At 49.8% G+C, this 27,775-nt stretch overlaps 2 protein-coding genes across 2 annotated transcripts; both read right to left on the bottom strand.

The window, feature by feature from the left end:
• Window positions 1–193: 193 nt before the first annotated feature.
• On the bottom strand, window positions 194–9,126 carry fbln5 (fibulin 5). Its single transcript, XM_084684691.1, has 11 exons — window positions 8,602–9,126; window positions 8,300–8,354; window positions 8,046–8,094; window positions 7,545–7,829; window positions 4,516–4,638; window positions 4,217–4,333; window positions 3,564–3,680; window positions 3,018–3,140; window positions 2,486–2,612; window positions 2,009–2,204; window positions 194–1,335 (listed from the first exon to the last, which is right to left on the bottom strand). Exons 1-11 carry the CDS (start codon window positions 8,643–8,645, stop codon window positions 1,174–1,176), a joined length of 1,398 nt encoding a protein of 465 aa, XP_084540817.1. The 5' UTR covers window positions 8,646–9,126; the 3' UTR covers window positions 194–1,173.
• A 243-nt stretch (window positions 9,127–9,369) lies between these two features.
• Window positions 9,370–27,749, bottom strand: trip11 (thyroid hormone receptor interactor 11). Its single transcript, XM_084684671.1, has 21 exons — window positions 27,144–27,749; window positions 25,994–26,070; window positions 25,745–25,855; window positions 24,996–25,286; window positions 24,031–24,099; window positions 22,935–23,100; window positions 22,281–22,604; window positions 21,762–21,802; window positions 21,515–21,613; window positions 21,169–21,357; window positions 17,882–20,899; window positions 17,349–17,489; window positions 16,868–17,061; window positions 16,438–16,601; window positions 15,999–16,102; window positions 15,471–15,570; window positions 14,073–14,154; window positions 13,649–13,763; window positions 11,185–11,307; window positions 10,908–11,046; window positions 9,370–10,637 (listed from the first exon to the last, which is right to left on the bottom strand). The coding sequence occupies exons 1-21, from the start codon at window positions 27,277–27,279 to the stop codon at window positions 10,420–10,422; spliced, it is 5,901 nt and encodes a 1,966-aa protein (XP_084540797.1). The 5' UTR covers window positions 27,280–27,749; the 3' UTR covers window positions 9,370–10,419.
• Window positions 27,750–27,775: the final 26 nt, after the last annotated feature.

Genomic DNA, 27,775 nt, shown 5'->3' with positions numbered 1-27,775 from the left:
TATGTACGGATCACCACGTATTCCCGAAGGCCCTACGTGATTTCCAGTAAAAATACCGCATGTTTCCTTCTTGAATACTTGAATAACACAAAAAAACACAGATAATCTTTCATTATGTCTCACGTCAACCACAAATGTCTCGTTTCACATCTACAAAAACCAAAACGGACAGAAATAATGCTCATCTCACAGCTTTCAGGTCCAGTACATATATTTATTTTACTGACCAGGCTCACTTGAAGTTCTCATTGAAGCAGAATGTGAACACACAATCTTTACTAACCCTGCTTTATTCAAAACATTTTGTAAAATGGCGAATCATATTATTAAACATAAATCGTTTAAACTTCGTGGTTTATAACCCAGGTCATCCCTCACTTGCTTGTGGATTTCAGACATCTCTATAACAGGAATATGCTACATCAAGGTGTACAAACATGCTCATCTAAGCTTTCTGTTACGTTCTCAAAGTTGAATACCAATGAGAGCAGAGCGGTGTGGCTCGATACAAAGTTTAGAAACTATATTCCTTGATGGCTTGATAAGAAACACAAGAGACAAGCCGCTGCTACGTGATTTCACTAATATGTCAACTCACACGTTAATAGCTCGTTTCACAGCTTCTTTCAAGCATAGAAAGCCAAACAGAAACGACAGTGATGCGAGTACACAACAAACGGCACGCAGGACAGACGTCATACAGACAGCACTGGTTTCATGGAACATAGTAACAGTGAGTATTTAGGTCTGGCTGCTGGAGAGCTTGGTGTCCTGTAGAATAGTCAGGTGGACTGAACCAGACAGCAGTTGTTTCCTCCAAGCAGATGAACGTCAATCAATCTTGATGAGATGAGTGATGGCGATGTCTCATACACCCAGACCAAAGGTGGAAGGTGTACTGAGATGGATGACAATGCTTGAATCCATAAGACATGCTGTATGATAGGATGGGAAAGGCAGTGGATAATGTATGTGTATGGCGTTTGACGGTCTTCAGAAGGTAATACTGTGTGTGGTGGAGTTTGAGGCTCTTCAGAAAGGTAATGCTGTGTGTGGTGGTGTATGGAGTTTGAGGCTCTTCAGAAAGGTAATGCTGTGTGTGGTGGTGTATGGAGTCTGAGGCTCTTCAGAAAGGTAATGCTGTGTGTGGTGGTGTATGGAGTTTGAGGCTCTTCAGAAAGGATGCTCGGAGACGTATATCGTGAGCCGTATGATGGAGCTGCCGCGGAAGTTGATGACGTTGTTGACGGTGACCATCTCCAGGTCCAGGACGATCTCCTTGGGGCCCTTCAGGGGCCGGGACAGGACCAGCGTGGCGCTGACGTTACTGGTTTGCTGCGTAACACGAGGAGAAGAGCGAGAGTGAAAGAGAAAGAACAATGTTTATCTTTCATGTAGTGTTGATACAAAGTATCGTCCCTTCGAAGGACAGGTGCGATGGTGACGCCAAAATCAAACAGCTCTCTCAAGGCAAACAGAGTTTGAGGTACTCCATATCCCATCTGTCGAGGCATGATATATTTTCACACCAAAAAACAAATAGTCGCAAATTAATTTGGCCTGGAGGATGCCACAGCAATCAGAATCTCCTCTGACTGCAGTTTCCAGAAAGCTTCCCCACCTCCTCCCTCTCCTCCTCCCCTTCACACTCCTATGGCCCCACCTACTGGCCATGCACCTCGTGTGCCTTCACACACACACACACACACACACACCAGAGGGACGCCTCAGAGTGTAGTCTAGGGAGAATCAACACTACACAGGTGGACAGCTGGTTGGTAGTTAGGTGCGGACTGGATTACAGTAGATCATTGTAACAGTGAACCCCTTTTCCGCAATTATCCTCGAGGATGAATGAAATGTCAATACATCCATCCATCCATCCACCCATCCATATATACATCTATCCAACCATCCATTTGTACATCCATCCATCCACCCATCCATCCCACCCTCCCAGAGTGTCCCAGCCCTGCTTCCAGGACCCAGGGGCCTTAACCCTACGTACCCTCATGTAAAACTCTCGGCCCTCGTTGCCCGTCTTGATCTGGAAGATGTAGAAGGCCCCGGGGTAGCGCGTGGTGGCCTGCATCTGGAAGATGTCTGCGGGCACGCTGCGGCCAGACGACAGGTCCATGTGGCGGTACAGGACGGTGAAGGGCCTGTCTCTGCAGGCAGGGTTCTCAGCTGAACACATACACTGGCTGGGGGGGGAGGGGGAAGAGGGGCGGGAGGAAGGGGGGAGGGAGGAAGAGGGGCGGGAGGAAGGGGGGAGGGGGTGAAGTTGACACTTTGGATCAATATCGGACGAGCGTAAGCACAAATTTAAATCACATACATCACAGTGAGTGCTTAACTTGACTCCAGTGGTTTCACTAAAGGATGGTTGTTATCGGACATATTTCAGGGTGACCCAAGAGATGATGGATGCCGTTTCATAGTCTCTCATACACGTATGTAAAAACTGAAAGAGAATTCTCCTCACTTGTCACTGAGCTCAATGTAAGGCTGTTCACATGTTAAAGGATCCAGGCATGTGTAACCTCCCTGGAAATTGAAACATACTTGTGCTGTTGTACAGGTGTTGTTACCAGTGTCACATTCATTGAAATCTTTAAAATCAAACACACAACAATTAAAGTCCGTTAAAACAACATCAACATCATCATCATCATCGTCATTCAACAACAACATCATCATTAGCTTATGACACGAATGATATCCATTAGAGGTAAAAAATCAAAATCATTATTAACAACTTCAGCCACCGTATTACCAAATATGACCACTAGAGGTCTAGAAACATTGTATCAGCAAGCAAAGACCCAAACACAGATGACAGAAAGAATCCTGACATTGGATCATCCGACCAAACAGCCAAAAGCACATTGGGGCCTACACAGGAAGACTCTTTAAATGTCCAACTGACTTAAATGTCTCTTTGGCGTTCTGGTATTACACGTTTTCAGACGTAACCGTTTTCAGGCTGAGGGGTCAGGTGGCGTTGCCGTGGTTACCTTCGCAGCTGCGTCCGTCCTCGTAGACGTAGTAACCAGGAGGGCAGATGCAGGAGAAGGACCCGGGCGTGTTCACGCATCTGTACTGACACAGAAACTCAGAGAAGCTGCACTCGTCCAAGTCTACAGGCAACGCAGAACACCGTTAGCACCCCACAAGATATTCCTTTTCATTGAGCAGACGCTTTTATCCAAGGTGATTGGGCAAAAGCGATTGAACCTGCGGCCTCTTGATTTGGCGTCAAGCGCCCTACCACTGAGCTCTACACCCCCCCCCCCCCCAATCACAGGACACCGTGGTCAGTCGCTGGTATCGCAGAGCGCTTCGCTCTCGTCATGAACGCAGAATGGTTCAACACTTCACATCCCACGTAGGACATGTCCAAACATGTCTGACACAGTAAGGGATACAGTTACAACTGTGCACTTCTGAGCCTTGATTTTTCCACCGTCTGGACCCATACACTCTTTCAACAGTATGTTGATTTGGATAAAAGCGTCTGCTAAATAATAACACAATAATAAATGTAAGTACAGTATCCTTACCGATACAGGAAGTGCCGTCGGACGCCAGCTCGAATCCCTCGTCACAGTTGCACATGTAGGATCCATAGGTGTTGAAGCAGCCGTGCGAGCAGGGCTCGTCCTCACACTCATCCACGTCTGGGGGCGTCACAGAGTCATCCTCACCATCACCATCATCAGTCATCATCATCCTCACCATCACAGAATCATCATCATCCTCATCACCATAATCATCCTCATCCTCATCCTCACCATCATGTCATCATCATCCTCACCATCATCCTCATCATCATCATCCTCACCATCATCATCATCCTCACCACAATCATCCTCACCATCATCATCATCACCATAGTCATCATCATCCTCACCATCCTCATTATGCACATTCTGTACTTACCAGTTAGTGATGTCACATCCTGCAGTGCTTAGAAGTTAGTGAGATCACACCCTGCAGTGCTTACCGGTTAGTGATGTAACACCCTGCAGTGCTTATGGGTTAGTGATGTCACATCCTAAAGTGCTTAGTGATGTCATAATTCTGAAGTGCTTAGAGGTTAATGATGTCCCATCCTGCAGTGCTTAGAGGTTAGTGATGTTTGCAACCTGAGCAGGTCATGCTATCCGGTTTGAAGATGAGACCAGGGTTGCAGGAGCAGTGTGCGTGTGTGTACCTGAGCAGGTCCTGATGTCTGGGTTGAGGATGAAGCCAGGGTTACAGGAGCAGGAGTAGGAGCCCGGTACATTAGCACACAGCTGCTGGCAGTATCCATAGCGACACTCATCAATATCTGCTCCCACAGGTAAGTGACAGGGGAAAAAGAGAGAACACCGTTTCATTCCACAGTATGTGTGCCATACACAATGACATGATACGGTAATGGAAATAGTCTCAACCACAATACGAAACATTACATTTGGCTGTTGGCGGTGACAAGCAAACACACGTGGATAGTGAGTGACGACTCCTCACCCTGGCACTGCCCCCCCACCAGCCAGTAGCCTTCGGTGCAGGAGCAGGTGTAGCCCCCCGCCGTGTTGATGCACACCTGGGTGGGGTTACACTGGTGCGACTCCGCCTCACACTCATCGATGTCTGGAGGAGCAGCACATAGGGACGGCTGTCAGAGGCGTGGGTGTGCGTGTGCCCGCAATGCTTGTGTGCAAGAGGGTGCTTTGTGTGTGTGTGAGAGAAGGGGTTTTGTGTGTGTGCATGTATGTGGGAGGGGGTGTTGTGAGTGTGTGTGTGTGTGTGTGTTGGGGGGGGGGGTGTGAGGGCAGGTAACAAGGTCATCATCAACACTGCAAAACTGTAAAGCCTTGTACTGACTGTCCCAGGTAGTCTTTTTGACCCTGCAGTATTGAATGATCATCAGACCCTTATCTCACACTCAGCATATTTATTTCCAGTTCAAATATTTAGAGATAAGAGATCCGAGGCTGGAATTCCACCAGCTCTCCTCCAGCGGTTCACACACTCCTCAACAAGACGCACATTTCCTTATGTGGAAATCACACATCTGAATTCCAAGCTCTGTTTATGGTTCTCAGACAGTGAAGTCACCCACTCACAGAGACCCGAAGCGGGGGTCTGGTGGGACTGTGAAGTCAGTCGTAAGTCGTAAGGCAGCTGAGTGTGATAAGCCCTGATAGTGTTAGTGACCGCTGGCCTGGCCCCAGCCTGGTCCACGACCAGGGCCCAGTGAGGGCCAACGGCCCGGACGAGGGCCAACAGCAACACAGGCCAGCACCTGCTAGCGGTTAGCAGCTCCAGCCCCCTCTGAGGCAGGAGAGCATGTGCTGCACATGTGTGGCCAAACCCCAGGGAGTTCAGCTGGGTCTCGCACTCTGGGAGCGCTTCAGTTCAGCTCCTTATAAAGGCAGCTGGTTTGGCCTGCACTGGGCCCCACGCAGGGAAGATGAACCCTGGAGAAGAAGACATATGTGGGAAGAGAGAGAGAGAGACTCAAAGAGCACGTGTGACAGAAATAAAACAAAGCAATTCTGTCATCCAGATTCAACTCTAAATTGCCCCATGGGTAATTTACACTTCTTGAGTGAAACTTCAAGTACGGTGTCTTACACTGTGCCGACCATTTTTTCCCTTCTAGTAATATAACTCTTCTGCTTGGTCATGAAGGCCAACTACTGGAATCAACAGGAAGTCCTCACAGCGTCAACAGTTTCAGTTGATGCAAGGGAAGACAGATGTAATGCCACTCTGCCAGACCAAAGAAACTGTTGATATTATTGGAAGTGGCCCTCCAGAGACTATGAGACAAAGCCAGGTTTGTACCAAGCAGAGGCAAGGAGTCTATACAGCCCAACTCTGTCACTCAACGACTCCTTACATCACCTCTCTCTCTCACATGCCCACACACACACACACAAAATAGCCCCCCCTCTCTTTCTCTCTCTGTCTCTCTCTCACTGTGTCTCACACACACATACTGTATATACACAGGTTTGTAGGCCAGTTTCTCCCCCCAGTTCCTCCACACTGGTGTGTGCCCTGCCAAAGCAGTTCAGATCTGGCAACAAATGACTTCATCTCTGCCTGATGGGCCTTGCAGATGGCTGAAGAGCAATCCTGTGGTTTCCCCAAACACGGCTTAGGGCAAATCCTCTGAGTGTTTCCAACCCATTAAAAGTCTGAGTAGGGATTAGACTTACAGGAATGATATCTGCACAAATGACAATGACACAGGTTGGTCAAGACAGAAAGATTAAGAGTGTGTTCAAACCAGCAGCTTGTCACCAGGTGAGCGCACAGTCTGTGGTTGCTACCGCTACAAGCTAAAACATACGTTTTACAGAATTGGAATCCACATTGAAAGGCGTGCTACAAAACAGACTTACCAAAGAATCAATTAAAATATTTAATTACTAGTAATAAATGCAATGTAGTGTGGTAGGTGATTTGATGTGAATAGTTATAAAAGCTTATGTCACAGATGAACTACTAGTGTGACTGTGATCTATGAGATCAGAGACCAGTGGTCTGTTGTTATCTAACCAAACAGGGCAGTGTGACCCAAGAGTGGAGCCAGAGGTAGAGAGACGTAGAGAGAAAGAGTGGTAGAGAGAGGTAAATAGAGAGGTCGAGCGTAAGAGAGAGGTAGAGGAGTATAGAGACTTAGCGAGGTAGATTGGTAGTGTGGTAGAGAGAGGTACAGTTGTACAGAAAGGTAGCGTAATAGAGAGGTAGAGAGCTAGAGCAGTAGAGATGTAGCGAGACAAAGAGGGGTAGTGAGAGGTAATAGAAGAGGCAAGAGAGTAAAAAAGATGCAGAGGCAAAAAAAAAACCTTGAGAGTCAGAGAGGAGCAGAGAGAGGAGGGGAGGCAGAGAAGACATGAGGCAGGAAGAGGAGAGGAGACAGAGAGGTAGAGAGGGGGAGGCAGGGAGAGCAGCTGGAGGTTACGGGGCTGTTGGCATCAGTTGAAAGCAAGCTCAATTGATGCCTTGGACCTCCCACTGAGCCACCTCTATCGATGAGCAGAGAGCAACCCCTTTCCAGCCAGGGGGGGGAAGGGTGTGGAGACATACAACGGCCTACTGTACTACCAGCTGACACTCAACAGGGAACAGACGCACTCAGACTGGAGCAAAGCAAGAGAGCTAGGCCTGGACAGTAACGCAATAACAGACTGCAGTGTGATGAGATAAACACCCCACCGTGCGGTCAATGCTATGCGCGGTATTCACGACAACACATTCACTTCGAAATTGACTTAAAACCCACCATTGCTGCTGCGGTTTCTGCAAGACCGAGTTTTGTCAGACATCCAAGTCGCCAGCTTTATGATTTGCCTTTAGTATCGTCTTGGATTTTAAAGGGTATGCTACTGTTGATCTACTGCGTTGGAAAACTACCCAGATTAAACTTTTTTCCAGAGCTAAGGTGAGCAACGTAGGACGGAAACGAGTTTGACCCCTCAGGTTGATACAGTCTTTGGATTCCTGACTCAAAACAGCTCAATTCAAGTTGACAGCGCACTCACCATTACAAGTGCCATCCTCTCCGAGTGAGTATCCCAGGATGCACGGCGCGGAGCGGCTGACTATCGGGTAGCTGGGTTCCACGGGCCCTGGAGGCGGGGGACGAAACGTGTCGGGGGGGAAACCCGCCGATGTGTCAGGGTAAGCCGGCTCCGGGACTGCTGGTGTGTCGGGTCTGTAGGGCTGGCTGTAGAGGCCCCGCGGGATGCACAGGTAGCCGCCATTCTGATTGACGCAGAGCATGTCTCCTCGACAAGGCAGTGGTACCGTGCGGCACTCGTCCACATCTGAGAAATTGAGAAACACATTAGGATACTACATAGGCTACTACAACTAAATAGGTTTGGATTAAAAACATAGGCCTAATTATTCAGAGACACACAGGCTGCTTCATTCAGAAAAGTATTCGGGCACAGACTTTACAAGAACTGTGGGATATCATCTTCAGAAAGACACTGTGTACTCAGAACAGCTGTGAGAACACAGGAGTGAGGTGACCTTACCAACACACACCCTCGCTCTGCGGTCGTAGGCAAAGCCTTCTGTGCAGGTCTAAAGGAGAAACACCAATAAGCTCTTTTACTGATCTGTCATGGCAAACAGCCCTAAAAACAACCTAGAACACACAATGTCGTTCCTTTTACAGTGGACGTGACCTAAAAGGTGCATATCCACTCACTGCTGCCCAATCACTGAATGAATGAAATCCATGCACACAGACAAGTGTCAAGGTTTTACTGAAATAAAGTCATCTTACCTGACCATTCCCATAGCTGATACATAACAATGTAAATACGAGAGCTGTCAACATTCTGAAAATTGGAGCAAAGTTTCAGTACAAGATCTATTCAAAAATTTGACCAAGTTTAAAAACAAATGAGCTAACATTCCACTCCATAGTGAAAAGATTCCACTGTTTAGAGATATTTTTAAGATTCAGAATAGGACGGCTACTGAAGTCATAAGAAAACTCGCATAGTTGTAGTTCCTAAGAAAACTCAACTTTAGTCACTTCAGTGATGAAGCAACCTAACAGAAGAAGCAACGCATTGTACTGACCTGGAGTAAGTCCAGACCCTAACACCACATACGTCCAAAAGCATTATGTATTTTCTTGATCACTCCCGAAAGAGGGACTCTCGCGACCCGTAAACTCCCCTTGATCTTCTGGCTACTCTAGCGAACGTGATATGCCAGTGCGCATGTGGCGCTCCCCAAACTCAGACTATGCGCCTTTACGCGAAAGTCGACACCAGGTTCTGATTAACCGCTGTCTCGTCGACCTGCAACTTCGGTACATTGACCAATTGTACAAGGAATGTCTTTCAAAACGAACTGTTCTATGTTTTCCGTTCTACGTCGGCTCTACAGATTGCTTTGCGTTGCAAATTAATGGGGCCCCCGAGCACTTTGACAACAGCTGGATTCAATCACGGAAAGACAGCCCCCTCGAACGGAGGCGAGCGTAAAGCTACCCCAGAGTAGTTGGAGGGGGTCATGATGACTGCGAAAGCTCCGGTTATTGTGTAAGAATGACATATTCGTCTTTACGATGGGAGACCGTGAAGAACTTCTGATCTGTTCATGCAATATAGGCTACATCAATAACACTGTCCGATACGCAGTTTAAGGAAGCATTACAACCACAGTAAGACTTTCTAAAAGAATTGACAGCAGTAAAGAACAAACATGTAATGAACACCAAACCAATGACCATAAGGATGTAATTTGCATAATTAAGTTAAGATACAGATCCTAAATTAGGCAAATTACGGGGGGAAAAAATGACAACAGAACACAACTGGTTGAATTGAAGCGACAGATATGTTGTAGGGGGATATCTTTATTTCATCAGAAAAGCAACATACTTAAAAGTGCCTCCTACTCAACACAATACCCTCCAGTTTCAGGTGATTTGATCTGTTTTAACCACTTCTAAACAAGAATCTGAACAACCAGGACCCCTTTTCATACTTTTGTCTACAGGGAGAAGCGTCTGTAACATTCATTCTGCAGTCTTTTGTCATGTTACACCGTTGGCTAGCTTTCATAATCTGTAAACCTTTCAATGTGCAGTTTTACAACTTGTAAATATATATTTGTATTCATCATTTACAAACCAAATCATACACTATTCCAAATAGCAAAAACGTTAGGCACTAAGCCCCCATAAATATGAAAAATCACCCATTTACATATATATATATAACTATATAATAGTCCTGCCATTAAACTGCAGTTTTATAGTCCAAGTCCTCTGATCAAACCACACCCATAATTACAGCTATAATCACCCCACTATGTAGCATACTACCGTCTAGCTGTCTGGAAAATCCAAGATTTAGCAGAAATGTCTGTATAGTTTTACCAGATGCACAGAGGCACATAAATCTGCAGGCGAGGCTGGTTCCAGACAGCACCAGGCAACCCTGTGTCAGACGCCAGATCACACAGTAGGGATAAAATAAGGGAATAAATGCCAAACAAAAACAAAAAAAACAAAAAAGAAAATCTTCTGTGGTTGTAAATAACCACTAGTTCTGTAGCATACTCAGAGGCCTCCTTCACATACACAGGAGATGATAGTTATTGCACTGTTGCATACAGGAAGCCAGCAGATCTTCTTTATTTAAGGCCTGTAATGTTACCACACTGTGCTGAACCCTTACACAGCCCCCCCCCCCCCCTTTAAGAGAACACCATATGCATTCAACAGCCATTTCCAAAGGAACAAACAGTTTTTCAGTTCTTCAGTTCAATCTTTTCAGACTTAACTAATCCAAACCGAGAGGGTGTGTGTGTGTTTATCAGGATCTATTGTTTTGGTGAGATGTCTGGATGGACATGTCAGGACCCCCAGATCCGTCTCTCTCGTCACTACTTGAGTAAGTCCTTGAGCACGTTGCCACCGCTGGCTTCGGATGACACGGGCACGGGTGTGAAGGTGGGCAGGGCGTCTGAGATGGGCTTCATGAGCAGGTGGCCCCCTGCTCCCCCGGAGGTGGCGCCCCCCTTGCTGAGGAGGGGTACTGCAGCAGACCGCGGGGCCAGGAAGGGGTTGGACTCCCCGGCTCTCCTGACGGCTGCCATTCCTCCTGAGAACAAACGGGTCAGAGGTCAGATGAGGAGACAAAGGGGTCATTATGTGGAAGCCTCGGCATCCAACCAGGGCCAAGTCATCTGAGAACGTAAATATGAGGTGCCTTTGATTTGCTTCACAGTTTGCACTATGGCTATTGAGCCATGTGGTCTATAACAGCAGGCAAGACAAATTAGGAAACACTAAAGCATTTAACACCGTTTGCTTAAGGCCCAGGTTTGGTGGTGAAGAGGTTTCTTGAGTGACTGAGTTAGTGTGCCAGTACCTCCCAGAGGGGTGGAGTTGCTGGTTCTGCCTGGAGGAGTGGGGTTCAGGGGCTTGATGTCGTGGACTGACAGCCTGGCTGGGGGCAGGGCTGGGGTGGACTCCACCTCCAGGAACTTCACAAACATTTCTGAGAATGACTGCAACACAAAGGTGCCCAAGGTGTGTTTCAAACAGGGTTTAGTGTAGATTGACAGGAAGATAATGTGTGTGACTTTGTGTGCGTGCGTACGTATAAGTGTGTGTGTGCGTGCATGCATGCGTGTGTGTGGACTGACCGAGTTGAAGCCCTGACCCTGGTTGGGTCTCTGGGGGGTGTTTGGGACACTCTGTACTGCCCTGCCCCCCAGCCAGCTGGACACCCAGCCAGTTACTCCATGACGGCCGTCCTCATCCAGCATCTGGAGACACAGACACTGGGTCAGCTCTCCACCAAGAGCCCTGCTCCTCTACTGAGGCCTGCTCCTCTACTGAGGCCTGCTCTTCTATTGAGGCCTGCTCCTCTACTGAGGCCTGCTCCTCTACTGAGGCCTGCTCTTCTACTGAGGCCTGCTCTTCTATTGAGGCCTGCTCTTCTACTGAGCCCTGCTCTTCTACTGAGGCCTGCTCTTCTACTGAGGCCTGCTCCTCTACTGAGGCCTGCTCTTCTACTGAGGCCTGCTCTTCTATTGAGGCCTGCTCTTCTACTGAGGCCTGCTCTTTTACTGAGCCCTGCTCTTTTACTGAGCCCTGCTCTTCTACTGAGCCCTGCTCTTCTACTGAGGCCTGCTCTTCTACTGAGGCCTGCTCTTCTACTGAGGCCTGCTCTTCTACTGAGGCCTGCTCTTCTACTGAGGCCTGCTCTTCTACTGAGGCCTGCTCTTCTACTGAGCCCTGCTCTTTTACTGAGCCCTGCTCTTCTACTGAGCGCTACTCTTCTACTGAGGCCTGCTCTTCTACTGAGGCCTGCTCTTTTACTGAGCCCCGCTCTTTTACTGAGCCCTGCTCTTCTACCGAGCCCTGTTCTTCTACCGAGGCTTGCTCTTCTACCGAGCCCTGCTCTTCTACCGAGGCCTGCTCTTCTACCGAGGCCTGCTCTTCTACTGAGGCCTGCTCTTCTACTGAGGCCTGCTCTTCTACTGAGGCCTGCTCTTCTACTGAGGCTTGCTCTTCTACCGAGCCCTGCTCTTCTACCGAGGCCTGCTCTTCTACTGAGGCCTGCTCTTCTACCGAGCCCTGCTCTGCTACCGAGGCCTGCTCTTCTACTGAGGCCTGCTCTTCTACTGAGGCCTGCTCTTCTACTGAGGCTTGCTCTTCTACCGAGCCCTGCTCTTCTACCGAGACTTGCTCTTCTACCGAGCCCTGCTCTGCTACTGAGGTTTACTCTTCTACTGAGGCCTGCTCTTCTACTGAGGCCTGCTCTTCTACTGAGGCCTGCTCTTCTACTGAGGCCTGCTCTTCTACTGAGCCCTGCTCTGAATATGAGGTCTGCCTCCAGAGACGCTACAAGTTGTAAACACTACTCAAGCGGAAAAATTCAAAAGCATGAAGAAGAGGAGAAGAAAAGAGGGGGAAGTGGAAAAAATAGTGATGACAACTGGGTCTTCATCTAGCCCTCATCCTCCAGTCTGTTTTGCTTTAGGACTGTTGGGTAATCCGCTCTGCATAGCTGGATGGGGTCCCGGGGGAGCCTGCTGGATGAGGAAATGCTTTCTGTGCTCGTGGAGCCCAGACTGGATTCAAGGGCAGCTGGAGGTACAAGCGACTGTCTACTGGACACTGACTACTGAACACAGTTCATCCACTGAACAGTATTAAAACGAAACACTGTCTATCTACTGAACACTGTCTATCTACTGAACACTGTCTATCTACTGAACACTGTCTATCTACTGAACACTGTCTGTCTACTGAACACTGTATGTTTACTGAACACTGTCTATCTACTGAACACTGTCTATCTACTGAACACTGTATGTTTACTGAACACTGTCTATCTACTGAACACTGTATGTTTACTGAACACTGTCTATCTACTGAACACTGTATGTTTATTGAACACTGTCTACTGAACATAGCTGTTCATATTAGCAATTTAACAAACTAAGTAGAACAGAACAATCCTAGTGTGAAATGTATTTGACTATATTTTGTAACCCTGCTTCAGCAGGGAAAATGCCCCAATGACAACCAGATTCTGGAACAGTTGTTGAGGATTTGATAGAGCGCGCGTCTAAAGAGGTTACATTGGGGTTACTGTTAACTTCAGAACTCACGTGTTGAAAGGTTATTGTACGTCAGCGATGAAGACATGGATGATTCACTTATACTGCCTACTGCCAAGACGACATAATATAATCACCCAACTACAGTATACAGTATTATTTACCTACCCTTGGAAGTCATTCTCAATCTCTACAGAATGAGTGTAGCTCACTAGCCCTTACAGTCAGCTACCAAGGAGCGGCCAATGAAAACATGACCTGGTTGAAATTTACGAAGGATAAGAAACATAATCATCTTGGCTTGGATAGAGTCAACCGTATCAGCTATGCATTTAACATTACATGGACTTGACCGTTTCTGGACTGTGGCAGTACAGAGGCCTTACTGGCTCCATCACTGCTGCCACTGCTGAGAGAGCCAGCCAAAGGTCAAACATGAAAAAGAAGCAACTGAAGACAAACATGTATAAAACTAAAGGGTTGACAGAAAGGGAGGGAGAGGGACCTAAGAGGTGATAAAAGGAGCGCATGGCGTCACCTGGATGACCTCCTCCCGGTCCAGGCCCAGCACGCTTCCCATGAGCATCAGCACCTCTGCTCGCTTGTTCTTGGGCGTGTGGAAGTAGCCCATGAACAGGTTGCGCATCAGGACCCTGGGGAGAGGGCACACAACAGGCGGGTCACTCAACTGGACCCAAAAAAGAATCCCTGGCTGAAGAGACAACAACTGTTCATACTGTTACATCAATATAGTTTCTGGTCAGGTCAATAGGGTCTGGGAATAGCTCAGTGCTAGAGCATTTGGCTGCAGATTCAAATCCCCCACAGGTCCAATTCCCCCCATAAATGCATTTGGATAAAGGTGCTAAATGAATCCATATTTGAAAAGGTATCCGAAGTGACGCATAAATACTGCACAGAGTAAGTCCAGCAGATGCTCTTGCTGCAGATTGTCCACTTACTTATCCACCTTTCCCTCTGTAGTGTTCAGCAGGCTCATCAGCTTGGTCTGGGCCTCCTCCAACATCTCCTGACGAACGTCCACTGCAAAACAACAACACATCAACAACAACACGCTTGTCTCAGGGCCCCCCACCTTCGCACTGGACCCCAGTCCTGTAGGTCAATATACTGGACCCAGTCTTGTAGGTCAATATACTGGACCCAGTCTTGTAGGTAAATATACTGGACCCAGTCTTGTAGGTAAATATACTGGACCCCAGTCCTGTAGGTAAATATACTGGACCCCAGTCCTGTAGGTAAATATACTGGACCCCAGTCCTGTAGGTCAATATACTGGACCCAGTCCTGTAGGTTAATATACTGGACCCCAGTCCTGTAGGTCAATATACTGGACCCAGTCCTGTAGGTTAATATACTGTACCCAGTCCTGTAGGTAAATATACTGTACCCCGGCCATGTACAGTTAGTTAAACAAATACATGCGCTCACAGATGTCAGGGGTGGCAGAGAGCAGTGGGGGGTGGGCGACTACCAGCGTGTCCAAGCATTCCTCCTGATGTAATAACCCACGTCTGCTCCTGATAGGGCGACAGCAGACGACTGGAGAACTGAACTAATACGTGGGAAAATCTCCCTCAGGGGTGCTGGGGTTTGGTGTTTTAATCTGATTTATTCTGTTTGTGGTTGTTTAAGCTCTGATAAGAACATGAGAAACGAGAGTGTGGAACACGTGAGGAATGCCAGAGGCCTTCAGAAGGTTCTGGAAAGGAGCCTGCTCTGCTGAAGCTTTAGTGCACTGAGAATGGAACACAGGAGAGACCTGCTGTTCACCAAGCACCTGGTAGTCAGCACAGACTATGAAATAGGAAAATACGTTCTGTCAGGAGAATGACGGCGAGGCATCGCAGAAATGTGCCAACCATCCACAACATCTTCAGGCCAGCCAGCGGGGGAAAGCCAGTCTTTGAACCAAGACATAAATCAGCCGATGAAAGACTGAATTGAGAAGACATTTATGAATGTTTCATTAAAGTCTTGTGAGGACACCTTTTGGAGGAGAAGTTCTGATCTGGGTACAGTAACTTGTCTGTCTTGTCTGAAGCTGAGGTCATACCACACTTTTACAGTAGAGCTGTTTGAGATGGATTAAAACCAAGCTCCCTTTCCTCTACTGAACAACGTTCTGCATGGTTTTAAAATCCGATGTGAAGTTAAGACCACTGGTGACACAGAAACTATACAGGACTTGGTTCAGTAAACTGAGACAGGAGTGAAGACAAGATTGTTGGCAGCACACAGTTAAACAGTTAACCCCTACGAGGCAGTGTGTGGCACCACAGTCTTGTGAGGACACCATCTGGAAGGGAAATCCTGAGGAAGGTAGCCCCTCTGCTCACCTTGCTTCCTCAGCTCCTCCAGCTGCTCCTCCTTCAGGTCCAGCTGGTCGGTGAGGCGCGAGGCCGAGTCCAGAGCTGCGTTGGCCTCGTCTAGGGTCACCTGGGAACCCGAGAGGAGCCACTATCAGACCCCCTGTGCTGCTCTGAGATCAGTGTTTCAATGCTTTGTTGTGGCGTATAGAAATAAGATGTGCTTAACATAAGGCGTGTGGTGTAGTCACCATGACTGAGGGGAGTTGAATGATGCTGATCGATGACACAGCTGGAGTCTTGGTTTAAAGAGGAATGAACTGAGTGTGTGTGTGCATGCGTCGGTGAGTGTGTGATATTGTGTGTGATGTGTAGGTGAGGGTGTGTGTGATGTGTGTATGATGTGACTGTGTGTGTGTGTGTGTATGTAGGTGAGTGTGTGATATTGTGTGTGATGTGTATATGATGTGAGTGTGTGTGTGATGTGTAGGTGAGTGTGATGTGTGTATGATGTGTGTGTGTATGGTGTGTGTGTGTGTGTGTGTGTAGGCGTCCGACCTGCAGAGCAGCAGCTTTGTCCTCCAGCAGCAGGGCTTTCCTCCTCCACTCGTCCCTCTCCCTCCTGTGCTTATCCAGCTCTGAGGAGTACATGGCCTTCTCTTCTGTGAACGCACACGCGACAGCAAGCCGGGGCTAGGTGTCAGCACATACCCTGGGCCTGCACTCAAACAGCCACCAACATCCAGGGATGAAACCCACACGCTACTACATGAAACCCCTCCACCCTAGCCGTGCGTGGTGTGGGGATTGGTATAGCTCAGTGGTAGAGGATGGGGCTGGGTGTACCACATGGTAGATAAATACATTTGGCTTGTGTTCGGCTTGCGTTCGTTCAGCTGACACCTTTATCCAAAGCTACATGCAAACGGTGCACACCAGTATAAAGTTACACATGTGCAAGTTTGTTTTGGTGTGTTTGCGAGGGGCGTGAACGTGCCTTGCTGGAACTGCTCTAGCACCATCTGCAGGTTGGAGAGAGAGACTGCGTACTGGTTGACCTGCTCCTGGGAGGCGTGGAGCTGGAGCAGGGCCTTGTCTCTCTGCTTCACCACCCCACTCAGCTGCTCCTGCAGGGACTCCACCTGCAGGCTGGCCTGCTGGCTGGGGGAGGGGGGGGGAGGTTTAAATGACTGACTGTATAGATAGAAGTACAGTTACAGGTCAGACATCATCATATGGATTTGTAATTTGCTTAGGATAAAAGGTACTAAAACGTTTTTTTTAAGGAGATTTGAATCTCTACACATTTTATCAGCGTTAAAAAGAGTGGTGCATCACAACAGAAACCGCAACCCCAAACTCCCACCACATCTGTCAACCACCACCAGGTACAGAGCAGACCGGAGCCTCAGAGCCCCAGGAGGTACCTGGCGTTCTCCACGGCGCTGGAGGAGGTGGCCAGCCTGTCGTCCAGCAGGCTCACCCTGCGGCGCAGCTCCGCCTCGCGGTCCTCGGCCGCCAGCGCCTCGCGCGTGTACGAGTCCTCCGTCTCCAGCAGGTGGCTCCGCAGACGCTCCAGCTCCAGGTTCAGACGCTGCTCCTTGTCCTTCATGCGCTGCAACTGTGTGTGTGTGTGTGTGTGTGGGTGTGTGGTGTGTGTGTGTGGTGTGTGTGTGTGGTGTGGGGGGGGGGGTGAGGGACAGGAAGGTTATTTATGTCAACAAGTGTGACACTGCAATGCTGATTATTTATAAAAAAGTCAGGAAATGTGATTTATTTACAGTTATCTGCCCTCCACATCAAAAATATCAAATTAAAAACAACAACAACAACTAATGAACAAATAATAGTCCAAAGGAGTCTAGGGCCTGACAGCTGCGCCGGCCCTCTGGTGCACCAGGGTCCTACCTCGGCCTGCACCGCCGTGGTCTCCATCTGTTTCTGCTTGAGCGCCAGCATCAGCTGGTCTCTCTCCTGCTGGAAGGCCACGGCCCGCTCCTGCATGGAGCGCAGCTCGTTCAGCAGCTGGTTCAGCTCCACACTCTTCCCCTGGGAGAGACAGTCACATCACACACACACACTCAGCAGGCATGTCCAGCCAGGGGGACGGAGGAACAGTGCAGGTAGTAAAGGAGTCCTAAGATAGTGGTGTGAGGAGCAGTAGGAACGGTGCACATAGGAAGGGCACAAGATCATCTGGGACCAGAAGTATGCAGTTCTAGCAGTATTTCAGTGGTTACCATGAAAACCAGGGACCATGAGCCACTGCAAAGGCGAAAGTTTATACAAATGTGACGTACGTATCGTGAACGTAATGTATTCATTTTAAGAGTACGTGAATACATACATACGTGTACATTTGGGGAAAACTCTTTGGTATCCTAAAAGTGTTATTTATAGAAGGAGAAAAACATTCAAGCTACTTCCAGAACAGCGCTGACCTGATCTCTGTCCTTCAGCATTTTCTCCATGGCAGCGGTCTTCTCACTCATGGCGGAGCGCTCAAACTCCTTCTCCCTCAGCATGAGCGACACCTGCATGTTGGTCTCCTGCAGCGCCCGGAACTCGGACTCCTTCTCGCGCGAGCGCGCCGCCACCGCCTCGTTCTCCTCCTTCAGCTTCCTGCCGTCCATCTCCAGGATCAGCGCGCGCTCCTTCAGGTTGGTGACCGCCTGCTTCAGCACCTCGTTGTCGCTCTCGCGGTTCCTCAGCGCCTCGCTCACCTGGCTCAGGTGGTCCCCCTTGGACTTGATGAGCAGGTCCTTCTCCCGGACGGAGCGCTGCAGGGCCTCCAGGCGCTCCCTCGCCTGCCTCGCCTCCTCCGCCTGGCCCCGCTGCTCGCCCTCCGACGCCGACGCCGAGTCCGCCAGGCGGTGGTTGTTCTCCTGCAGCGTCCTGACCATCGACTCCCTCTCGGCCAGCAGCGCCCGCAGCGACTGCAGCTCGCGCTGCTGGGTCTCGCAGAGCGCGGCCGCCGCCCCCTGCTGGCTCGGAGGCTCGGCCGCCGGGGAGGGCCCGGGGGACGGGTCGGCGAGGGGCGGCTCCGGCGACACGCAGTCCAGCTTCCCCAGCAGGACGGCCTTGGTGGTGCTGAGCTGGCTGATGGTCTGCTGGACCTGGGCCAGCTCCTGGCTCAGGCTCCCCAGCTTCCTCTCCTTCTGCTCGTAGCTCTGGACGAGGCGGGAGTAGTCGACGGAGAGCTTGGTGCTGCAGTCGCTGTCGGCGGACACCTGGCCCTGCAGCTTGAGCAGCTCCTCCTGCAGCTGGGCCGACTCGTGCTGCATGTTCTTCACCGTGGTGATCACCTGCTGCTTCCACTCCTCCATCTTCTTCACCTGCTGCTTGAGCGTGTCCCTCTCGTGCAGGAGCTCCTCAAACTGGTTGCTGCTCACGCCCCCCGAGCCGGCGCCGGCCTCGCCCCCCGAGGCCTGGAGGACGCTCACCAGGGTCTGGCACTTCTGGGTCAGGGCGTCGATCTCGATGTCCTTCTCCCTGATGATGCGCGACAGGTTCTGGATGGTCTCGCGGAACATCTCCTGGCTGCCGGACGGGTCGCTCATGGTGGAGAGGCGCTGGTTCTCCTGCTGCATCTTCAGCAGCGCCGCCTCCTTGCCCGCCACGATGTCCATGATGCGGTGGTAGTCGGAGCGCAGCTGGCTGTTCTCCCGGGTCTTCTCGTTGAGCACGGCCAGGACCTGCTCCCTCTCCACGGCGTAGGCCTGCAGCTGCTGGTGGAGGAACATCACGTCCTGGGAGGGGCCCCCGGACATGCGGGCGTGCAGGGCCTGGATCTCGCGGTCCTTCTGCGCGATCGTCTGGGACAGCTTGCCCAGCTCGTCCCGCGACACCACCAGCTGGTCCAGCTGCTTGGCCAGGGATAGGTTCTTCTCGTTCAGCCGGGTGATCTCAGTCTCCTTCTCCCGGATGCCCTTCACCAGCCTCTCGATCTCTCCCTTGGACAGGTCGTGCTTCTCGTTGCCGTTCTCCCCGTTGAGAGACTGGGTCTTGTCTTCCTGCATGATGACCACTTCCGGTAAGGACGGGGGCGGGTTGTGGCGACCGGCAAGCCCCTCCACTGCCTGCAGGAGGCGGGCGATCTCCTGGTCCTTGGCGTGGATGAGCCGGTCGTAGTTGAGCGTGCTCTGCTCGTGGCGCGAGTGAGCCTGCTCCAGCTCGTTCTGCTGCGCCTGGAGGGACTGCTGGGACGCGAGCAGCGAGGCCCGTTCCTCCTCCGTGGCCCTCCTCAGGGCCTGGACCTCCTCCTCCAGGTTGCTCCTGGCGGACTTGAGCTGGGTGATCTCCGTCTCGAGCTCGGTGATGATGTCCAGGGTCCGCGGCTCGGCCAGGGGCTGGGGCCGGCTCTGTTGGTCCCTCAGGCGGTCGAACTCCTCCTTCAGGTGGCTGTTCTCCTCCTTCATCCCTCCCAGCTGCCTGTCCTTCTCCTCCACCGCCTGCCGCAGCGCCTCCACGTCCTTGGAGGCCGCCAGAAGCCGTCCGTCCGCCTCGCTCCGGGCCTCAGCCGCACCCTGCTTCAGGGCCTCCATGAGGGCGTCCTTCTCCCGGAGCAGGTCTGTCAGCTGCTTCTGCCCGGCCACGGTCATGGCCAGCATCTCGTTGGTGTCCCTGTGGTCAGACGCCCCCTGCTCGACGTCCCTCCGGAGCTGGCCGATCTCCAGGTCCTTCTCCTGGTTCAGCCGCACGGCCCTCTCGTGCTCCGTCTGCAGGGCGGTGGCGTCCAGGGAGCGCGCCCGGGTCAGCTCCTCCACGGTGTTCTGGTACTGCCTGGTCTGATCGGCCAGCGCCCGCTCCGCCTGGCTCAACTCGCCCTCCAGCTGGCTCTTCTCCAGCTTCAGGGCCTCGATGCGAGTGTCCTTCTCCAGGGCCAACCTGCTGAGGGCCGCCTGGCCTTCCCTCACCTGCCGGCCCAGCTCCTCCGCCCTGCCCGCGGCCTCCTCGGCCTCCGTCTTTAACCTCCTGTTCTCCATCTTCCCCTCGTAGTCCTCTGACATCACTTTCTCGCGGGAGTTCCTCATCTCGGCCAGCTCCTTCCGGAGCTCCTCCAACTCGCGCTCCTTCGCGGCCAGCTCCTCTCCCCCGCCCTCGGCCCCTCTCTCCCCCGCCTGACGGAGGTCTGCCCTGGCAGCGGACAGCTGCTCCTCCCGCTCCTGCAGGCTTCTCCTGAGCTCCGACGCCTCTCCTCGCGCCTCGCGCCCCTGCTCCGTAGCGTGTCCCAGCTTCTCTCTCAGCTCCTTCACTGTGCTCTCCAGCTGCTGCTTGCCCATGTGCAGGTCATTCAGGGTGAAGGCGCTCTGGCTCAGTTTCTCCCTCTGGGCCTCCAGCTCCTGCTGCAGCGCCACCCTCTGGTCGGAGGCTGAACTGAGCTCAGACAGCAGCCTGGCCAACTCGGCTTCAGACTCCTTCAGCTGGCCAGAGAGCTGCTCCCTCACGGAGATCATGTGCTGCACACAAACGAGGAACAAACCCACAGAAAACAGTCATTATAATATAAATGATACACAATGTCAGAAAACGTTTTTTCTAACTCTGCTGAAATGACATAAATGTAATCATATATTGCATATATACTATATATTTATAAAGTAATTATGTGTAGATTTACCTACTGTAATAAAAATGCCATGGATGTAACACATTCAAAAGCGACTAACGTTCCATTACTTATCTACGCTGATAAACAGAGCGGGTTGGGTCCGGACCAGCTGTGTACCTGCGTGGCTTCCTGGTTCTGGCGGTCCAGTTCCTCCAGCTCAGACATGAGCGTGTCGCGGTCCTCCCGGGTCTCCTTCAGAGCCTCCTCCATCCTCTGGAGCTCCGCCCTCAGCCCCTCGCTGTCCTCCCCCTCCCCTCCTGCCCCACCCCGCTCCTCAGCACCCCTGAGCCTCTCCAGCAGACCCAGCTGAAAAGCAGGAAAACATTGACCCTGTGGTTCAGTAACAAGGAAAATGTGTTCCACAGTGTTTCGTTTTACGCAAGTAAAGACGGCGCTTTTGACTCATCACAGGGCACACGACTAACACAATTCATCTACGCAGTTGAGGAGAGTTTTAGGTGACCTTTTCCTGTTCGATCATCTCCTTCTCTTGTCTCAAGGCCCCGATGAGTGTGTTCAGTTCTAGGATTTCTGCATGTTCCACCTCTGCTGCTGGTTCACTCTTTTATAAACAACAAAATCAACAACTAGTAAACTGATGTCAGTTTGGATAAAGCCATCTGCCAAATGTATTTAAAAAGAAGAAGAATCAGCCGAGCATAAAGGTAAACTATGAACATTCAAAGTCTGTGTCCAGTCAGACTCCATACCTCAAGAAGACTGTTAAGCCTCATGATCTCTTTTTCAGCATCTGAAGAAAAAAAGAAACATATAAACATTAAATCATACACAACAGAAATGTTAAGTTCCTGGCTCAGCATTCAAACTCTATACCTGATCAGACTCTACCTGCCTGTACCTCTACCTAACTTCCTGTACCTCTACCTAACTTCCTGTACCTCTACCTAACTGCCTGTACCTCTATCTGCCTGTACCTCTATCTGCCTGTACCTCTACCTGCCTGTACATCTACCTGCCTGTACATCTACCTGCCTGTAACTCTACCTGCCTGTAACTCTACCTGCCTGTAACTCTACCTGCCTGTACCTCTACCTGCCTGTAACTCTACCTGCCTGCACCTCTACCTGCCTGTAACTCTACCTGCCTGTACCTCTACCTGCCTGTAACTCTACCTGCCTGCACCTCTATCTGCCTGTAACTCTACCTGCCTGTACCTCTACCTGCCTGTAACTCTACCTGCCTGCGCCTCTATCTGCCTGTAACTCTACCTGCCAGAGCCTTCTTCAGCCCCTGTATCTCGTTATCCAGGTGGGCCTTGTGCAGGTTCTTCCCCTCCTGCTCCTGCACCCGGGTCTGGAGCTCCACCACCGACGCTTGCAGCCGGGCGTAGTTCTGCAGCAGCTGTGCGTTCTCTCCCCGCACCTCCTCCTTCTCCTGCTGCAGGACGGCTGCGCCCCTCTGCGCCTCCTCCAGACTGGCCGTCAGCTCCTGCAGCTTCCTGTCCTGTTGCTCCGCCCCTTCCTGTAGAGACCGGACGGTGTTCTGAAGGTCCAAGGTTCTGGAGGAGTCCAGGGAGGTCTGGCCGCTGCCCGCTGGAGGACATACAGATTAGGGGGGGAAAATGACCAAAAACATTACTAGAGTTAATTATTAATAATACGGTTTATTTTGCAGATGCTTTATCCAAAGCGACATACAGGTCAGGAATTGAACCTGCAAACTATTGATCTGCAGACAAATGCTCTACCACTGAGCTTGAAAGCATGAAACAACACAAGAACTACAGCTCCTTATTCCCCCGAGCATATACCCGTCAGAAAGTTACAGCCTCTAGGAAATCATTCCTCGCTGTTTTCCCTGTCCAACCGTTTAACCCCGAAGAGCCCCCGACTAACTCGTTCGGGAACTTGACCCCGTCCCACCATTGTGGATCTGCTCCTCCAGCTCCTCCACCCTCTCCTCGTACTCCGCCAGCTCGGCCCGGTGGCGCCGCGTCACCTCGGTCAGCTTCTGCCGCTGGGCGTCCTGCAGGGCGGCCAGCTCGTGCTGGTGCTCGTCCACCTCTCTGCCCATCTCCTCTCGCAGCTCCTGATCCACACAGACACACAAACAGACAGCGGCTGAGGCTCGCTAGTTCAAGTACATAAACAACGTACAGAACGTATCCAGAATGAAACCGACATTCGTGAACATCTGTTCAGTGTTTCCCCACACATAGACTCATTTGTGGCGGTGTGCCACTGAATCGACAGCGGCCGCCACATTTTCGTAGTTACATGTTTTTTTAACGCCATTTGAAACACGCAGCGTATACGTTCAGCTGCATTTCCTTTCCCCTGCTCTCCCCTCGTCTCTCTGTCACTCCCGCGTCTCTCTCACATACACACACACAGTCACAACGTCAGCAACGACGCATAGATGCGCCGTTCTGGTAAGACAGCGATATCAGCGAGACTTCAGCGTTAGTGCTGTAGCTAAAAGTCTAGGAAAGTTGAGGCTTCTTTTCGCTGGGTACCATGAACATGTCTTAATCTGCTAGACAAGTGGGTTCCCCTTCGTTGTTTTGGTGAGCAGTCTCACGAGCCCTACTTACCCGTCGTCATGGAGCCGACCAGCTGAATAGTTATTTAGCACTAGCGTTGCTACCTGCATATATGCAGAAATTGTTGACAATATTTTCAGGTTTCAACCAGTGCTGCTCAAGCAGAAAGACAGGGTCAAGGAAAGAAAGAGATAGATTCGTTAGGCAATAAAGAAAGAGTAGGAGAGGAGGATAGCATCCGACATGCAACTGTGAGAGAGCAAGCTACAGGTGAGGGGGACAAACAGATGTAGAAACAGGCAGGTAAGAAAGCAGGTCTTAGAACAAGGGAACTCATTTTCAGTCTTTGGGTTCTGGCAACCCCCCCCCCCCCCCCCCAACTGTTGTTATATTACTATGATAAAGTAACAACACATTCATCCTTCAGAATAACCAGTTCATACAGTTGGACTGGTGGCTTTTAAGGTGAAACTCACGTTTATGATCCGCTGGAGCTTGAGGATCTCACCCTGGTCACCGTTGCCGTTCCCTGGGGCGTTCGATGCCTGAGCAGGGTACAACAGGGACATCACTCATATGTCATGCACTGTCAATTGCTGTTATGTTGAGGTCTACATTCAGTAATGTTCTGTTTTGTTATGTAGGGATATAAACATCAGTCATGTACGTGATACGTTATGTAGGGAGTAAAGTATCTAACAATATGTTATTTGGGGAGTAATGCATGTTGTGTTATGTTGGGAGTAATGCATGTTATGGAATGCAGTCATGTTTCTCATGTTATGGAATGCAGTCATGTTTCTCATGTTATGGAATGCAGTCATGTTTCTCATGTTATGGAATGCAGTCATGTTTCTCATGTTATGGAATGCAGTCATATTTCTCATGTTATGGAATGCAGTCATGTTTCTCATGTTATGGAATGCGGTCATGTTTCTCATGTTATGGAATGCAGTCATATTTCTCATGTTATGGAATGCAGTCATGTTTCTCATGTTATGGAATGCAGTCATGTTTCTCATGGTATGGAATGCAGTCATGTTTCTCATGGTATGGAATGCAGTCATGTTTCTCATGTTATGGAATGCAGTCATGTTTCTCATGTTATGGAATGCAGTCATATTTCTCATGTTATGGAATGCAGTCATATTTCTCATGTTATGGAATGCAGTCATGTTTCTCATGGTATGGAATGCAGTCATGTTTCTCATGGTATGGAATGCAGTCATGTTTCTCATGTTATGGAATGCAGTCATGTTTCTCATGTTATGGAATGCAGTCATGTTTCTCATGTTATGGAATGCAGTCATATTTCTCATGTTATGGAATGCAGTCATGTTTCTCATGGTATGGAATGCAGTCATGTTTCTCATGGTATGGAATGCAGTCATGTTTCTCATGGTATGGAATGCAGGGATAAACACAGTATGAGGCTGGCTACCTGAGACACGCGCCTCCAGTGGGCCACCTCCGCCTCCAGCCGCAGCAGCTCCGTGGAGAGGCGGTTGATCTCCTGCTGGGACCAGAGCACGTCGTTGAAGTCCATCTGGTCCCCGTGGAAACCCTGGTGGTCCCCGGGGGGGTGTGGCAGGAAGGAGGCGGAGGAGGACGTGGTCGAGGTGGCCACGGGGAGCACGGCGGGGCCGGAGGAGGCGGACTGGGTGGAACTCTGCCACTTCTGCATCTCCTCCTGCAGGCCGCTCTGGCGCGCTTTCAGGTGGCTGATCTCCACCTGCGGAGGCAAGCAGACGGCACACTTCAGGACCCCCCTGGTGGGGTGGGAGCGTGACTGTGGGAGGGGCTCACGCCTGCTCACATCTCAATTCATCTAAATTCAATCTGAATTCAATCTGAATCCAATCTGAATCCAATCTGAATTCAATCAGAATTTAATCTCAATTCTTGTGCTCGCTTTGAAATATTTTACTGTTGATTGCTTTTCTACAGGTACACATTTGTTCTTTTTGAGGTTCACGTTGTTTAATTGCAACTTGTTTAACTACATGCTCTTATGGTTCTTCCCTTTGGTACTTATTTGGTTTTTCACAATGTATGCTTCATGTTTTGGCTGCCCGCAATGTTTGGGGCTCTCTCGTTGTTATGATCATTGACCTATGCACTTTTGTAAAGCTCTCTCTTGGAAGTCGCTTTGGATAAAAGCGTCTGCTCAATGAATAAATGTAAATGTACATCTCTCTGCTGCAGAAGGCTTCTGTACTCTGTAGACTGCTGCTTGATCTGGATCTCCGAGGCCTCCAGCTTTTCCTCAAGCTCAGCGTGGATCTTCTTTAAACGCTCATACTGCGACAGAGAGAGAGAGAGAGAGAGAGAGAGAGAGAGAGAGAGAGAGTGTAAATCATCAGCTGCAAAGCTTAGACAAACAAGGGCATGGTCAAGAGAATCTTTCAGACACGCTGATCAGGGAGCCTCCAGACTAACCTCTGACTTCTGTGAGGCAAACGCACCCTCCACCTCCGCCAGCCTGGAATTGGACACCTGCAGTTCAGTGGTGGCATCTGTGATGAGACAGAAGAACACCTCACAAACAGCCCAGCAGCCACAACAGTGAACCAATCAAACACAGCCCAGCAGCCACAACAGTGAACCAATCAAACACAGCCCAGCAGCCACAACAGTGAACCAATCAAACACAGCCCAGCAGCTACAACAGTGAACCAATGCGTGTCACCAGTCACGGTTAAAGGAAATGGCTAGATGTGTACGTGAAAAAGGCAGCACTATTTTTTACAACCTATAGGTATGTGTCAGACTACAATGTTGGCTGGTCTTAACAATGCCGTTGCAGTTGAATTTGATCAGACTGAAAGCAGGTTTTCTATCTGCATAACTATGTATCAACCTCAGGACTGGCCTGTCTGTGTGTGTACACACTGCATGTGACATACACAGATGATCTGCTTAAACAGGTTCACATGACAAACCAGCTTGTACAAGCAGCACACAGACAAGCCTTCCTTGCAGAAAATCTTATCTATCACTATAGATTACACAGCCACAACCATTTTGTTTACATTATGAAATAAGCATCATGGTTTTCTATGTTCTGGTCTGGACTGATTACAGCTTGACCATTAGACAGCTTGACCATTTTTTTTGTAATAGACCCAGTAACCTGACCTGTGAGTCTAACAGTAGATAAATGTCTCTGTTGGACTTCCATGATCAAAGTTCTCCTGTCTCCGTCACTAGCTTCAGTCAAAGCCTGTTTGCTTCGAAACAGCATGGTTGTCACTGGCTCAAACTGCACTGATTTGTAATTATCTTAGGTAAAGTTATCTGTTCATAACTTTACAACATGACTGAACGGCATTACAAAAATGTACCACCCAAATACAAGTATACGGGGTGTTGGGTTATGTAGCCTTTACTACAACTATAGTTGTAGCCTGACAAACGGAGGAAGGGGGGGGGGGGGGGCGTTTTGATTAAATTACAAGGCAATCTGTAAACAAGTTTACTGGCAAGGGGGTTACTGTAGCGAACTTTAGGATTACATTACAGCAGCAGTTATGAATTACAGCCAACATGGTATCCTAAATATAGTGTATAGTCCACCTTCTAGACTTACCTCCAACCTCTTCCACACCCTCCAACAGCATATCTTTGGTAAATGTTGATATTTGTCCAGTAAAAGATTGCAGGCTTCCTCCAACCTGGCCCAAAGACTGACCCAGGCCAGAGCTGATTCCACCAAGCCAAGACATTTTTGTGAAACGTAAAAATAAACAAACACGGGCCAAATAATGTTATTGTCTTGTAGCTAGCTACTTTGCTAGCAACCTTCCTCATCCAGTTAGAGACTCCATTTAAGCACGTTAAGACGTTTAATAACTTGTAGATTTAGACAACGTGTTATTGCCGATAACTCTTTCTCGCCTTGTAAGCTGTCAAGTTCTGGACAGTTAGTCGGACTTGCTAACGCAGGCTATATAAATTTAGCTAGCTAGCTGCTTAGCTTTTCGCTAGCTGTAGTTTGTCGTCCTCTAACGTATGGTTAAACTGACAAGGGAGCTAACTAAAATCGGAAACAAAAGCAAAACACCGACTATCGTACAATATTAATTATTGTGAACTGGTCGATATTACGGGTCGTTTTTGTTTTTCATTTTTCCATCGACTTCAGAGCCGGTTCATACAATACAGCTAGTAGCTACACTGCCAACTCGACTGCAGCTTGGCTGTCAAGAGTTTTGACGTGGA

Source organism: Hypomesus nipponensis, chromosome 3, assembly GCF_054491055.1.
Source record: "Hypomesus nipponensis isolate SF chromosome 3, ASM5449105v1, whole genome shotgun sequence".
Lineage (NCBI taxonomy): Eukaryota > Metazoa > Chordata > Actinopteri > Osmeriformes > Osmeridae > Hypomesus > Hypomesus nipponensis.
Note: the sequence above shows the minus strand (reverse complement) of the source record. Positions and strands in the feature narration are given on the sequence as shown.

Bases quoted from the DNA above. Each gene is read 5' to 3' on its own strand.
- fbln5 (XM_084684691.1), bottom strand. From the start codon at position 8,645: ATGCTTTTGGACGTATGTGGTGTTAGGGTCTGGACTTACTCCAG. The intron at 8,095-8,299 runs GTAAGATGACTT...TTTCTCCTTTAG, and splicing joins TCAGCTATGGGAATGGTCAG to ACCTGCACAGAAGGCTTTGC. The intron at 2,205-2,485 runs GTGAGGAGAATT...CTCCCCCCCCAG, and splicing joins TACATTGAGCTCAGTGACAA to CCAGTGTATGTGTTCAGCTG.
- trip11 (XM_084684671.1), bottom strand. From the start codon at position 27,279: ATGTCTTGGCTTGGTGGAATCAGCTCTGGCCTGGGTCAGTCTTTGGGC. The intron at 25,856-25,993 runs GTTAGTCTGGAG...TCTCTGTCGCAG, and splicing joins TTGCCTCACAGAAGTCAGAG to TATGAGCGTTTAAAGAAGAT. The intron at 15,571-15,998 runs GTCGGACGCCTA...TCGGGTTCCCAG, and splicing joins ACAAAGCTGCTGCTCTGCAG to GTGACCCTAGACGAGGCCAA.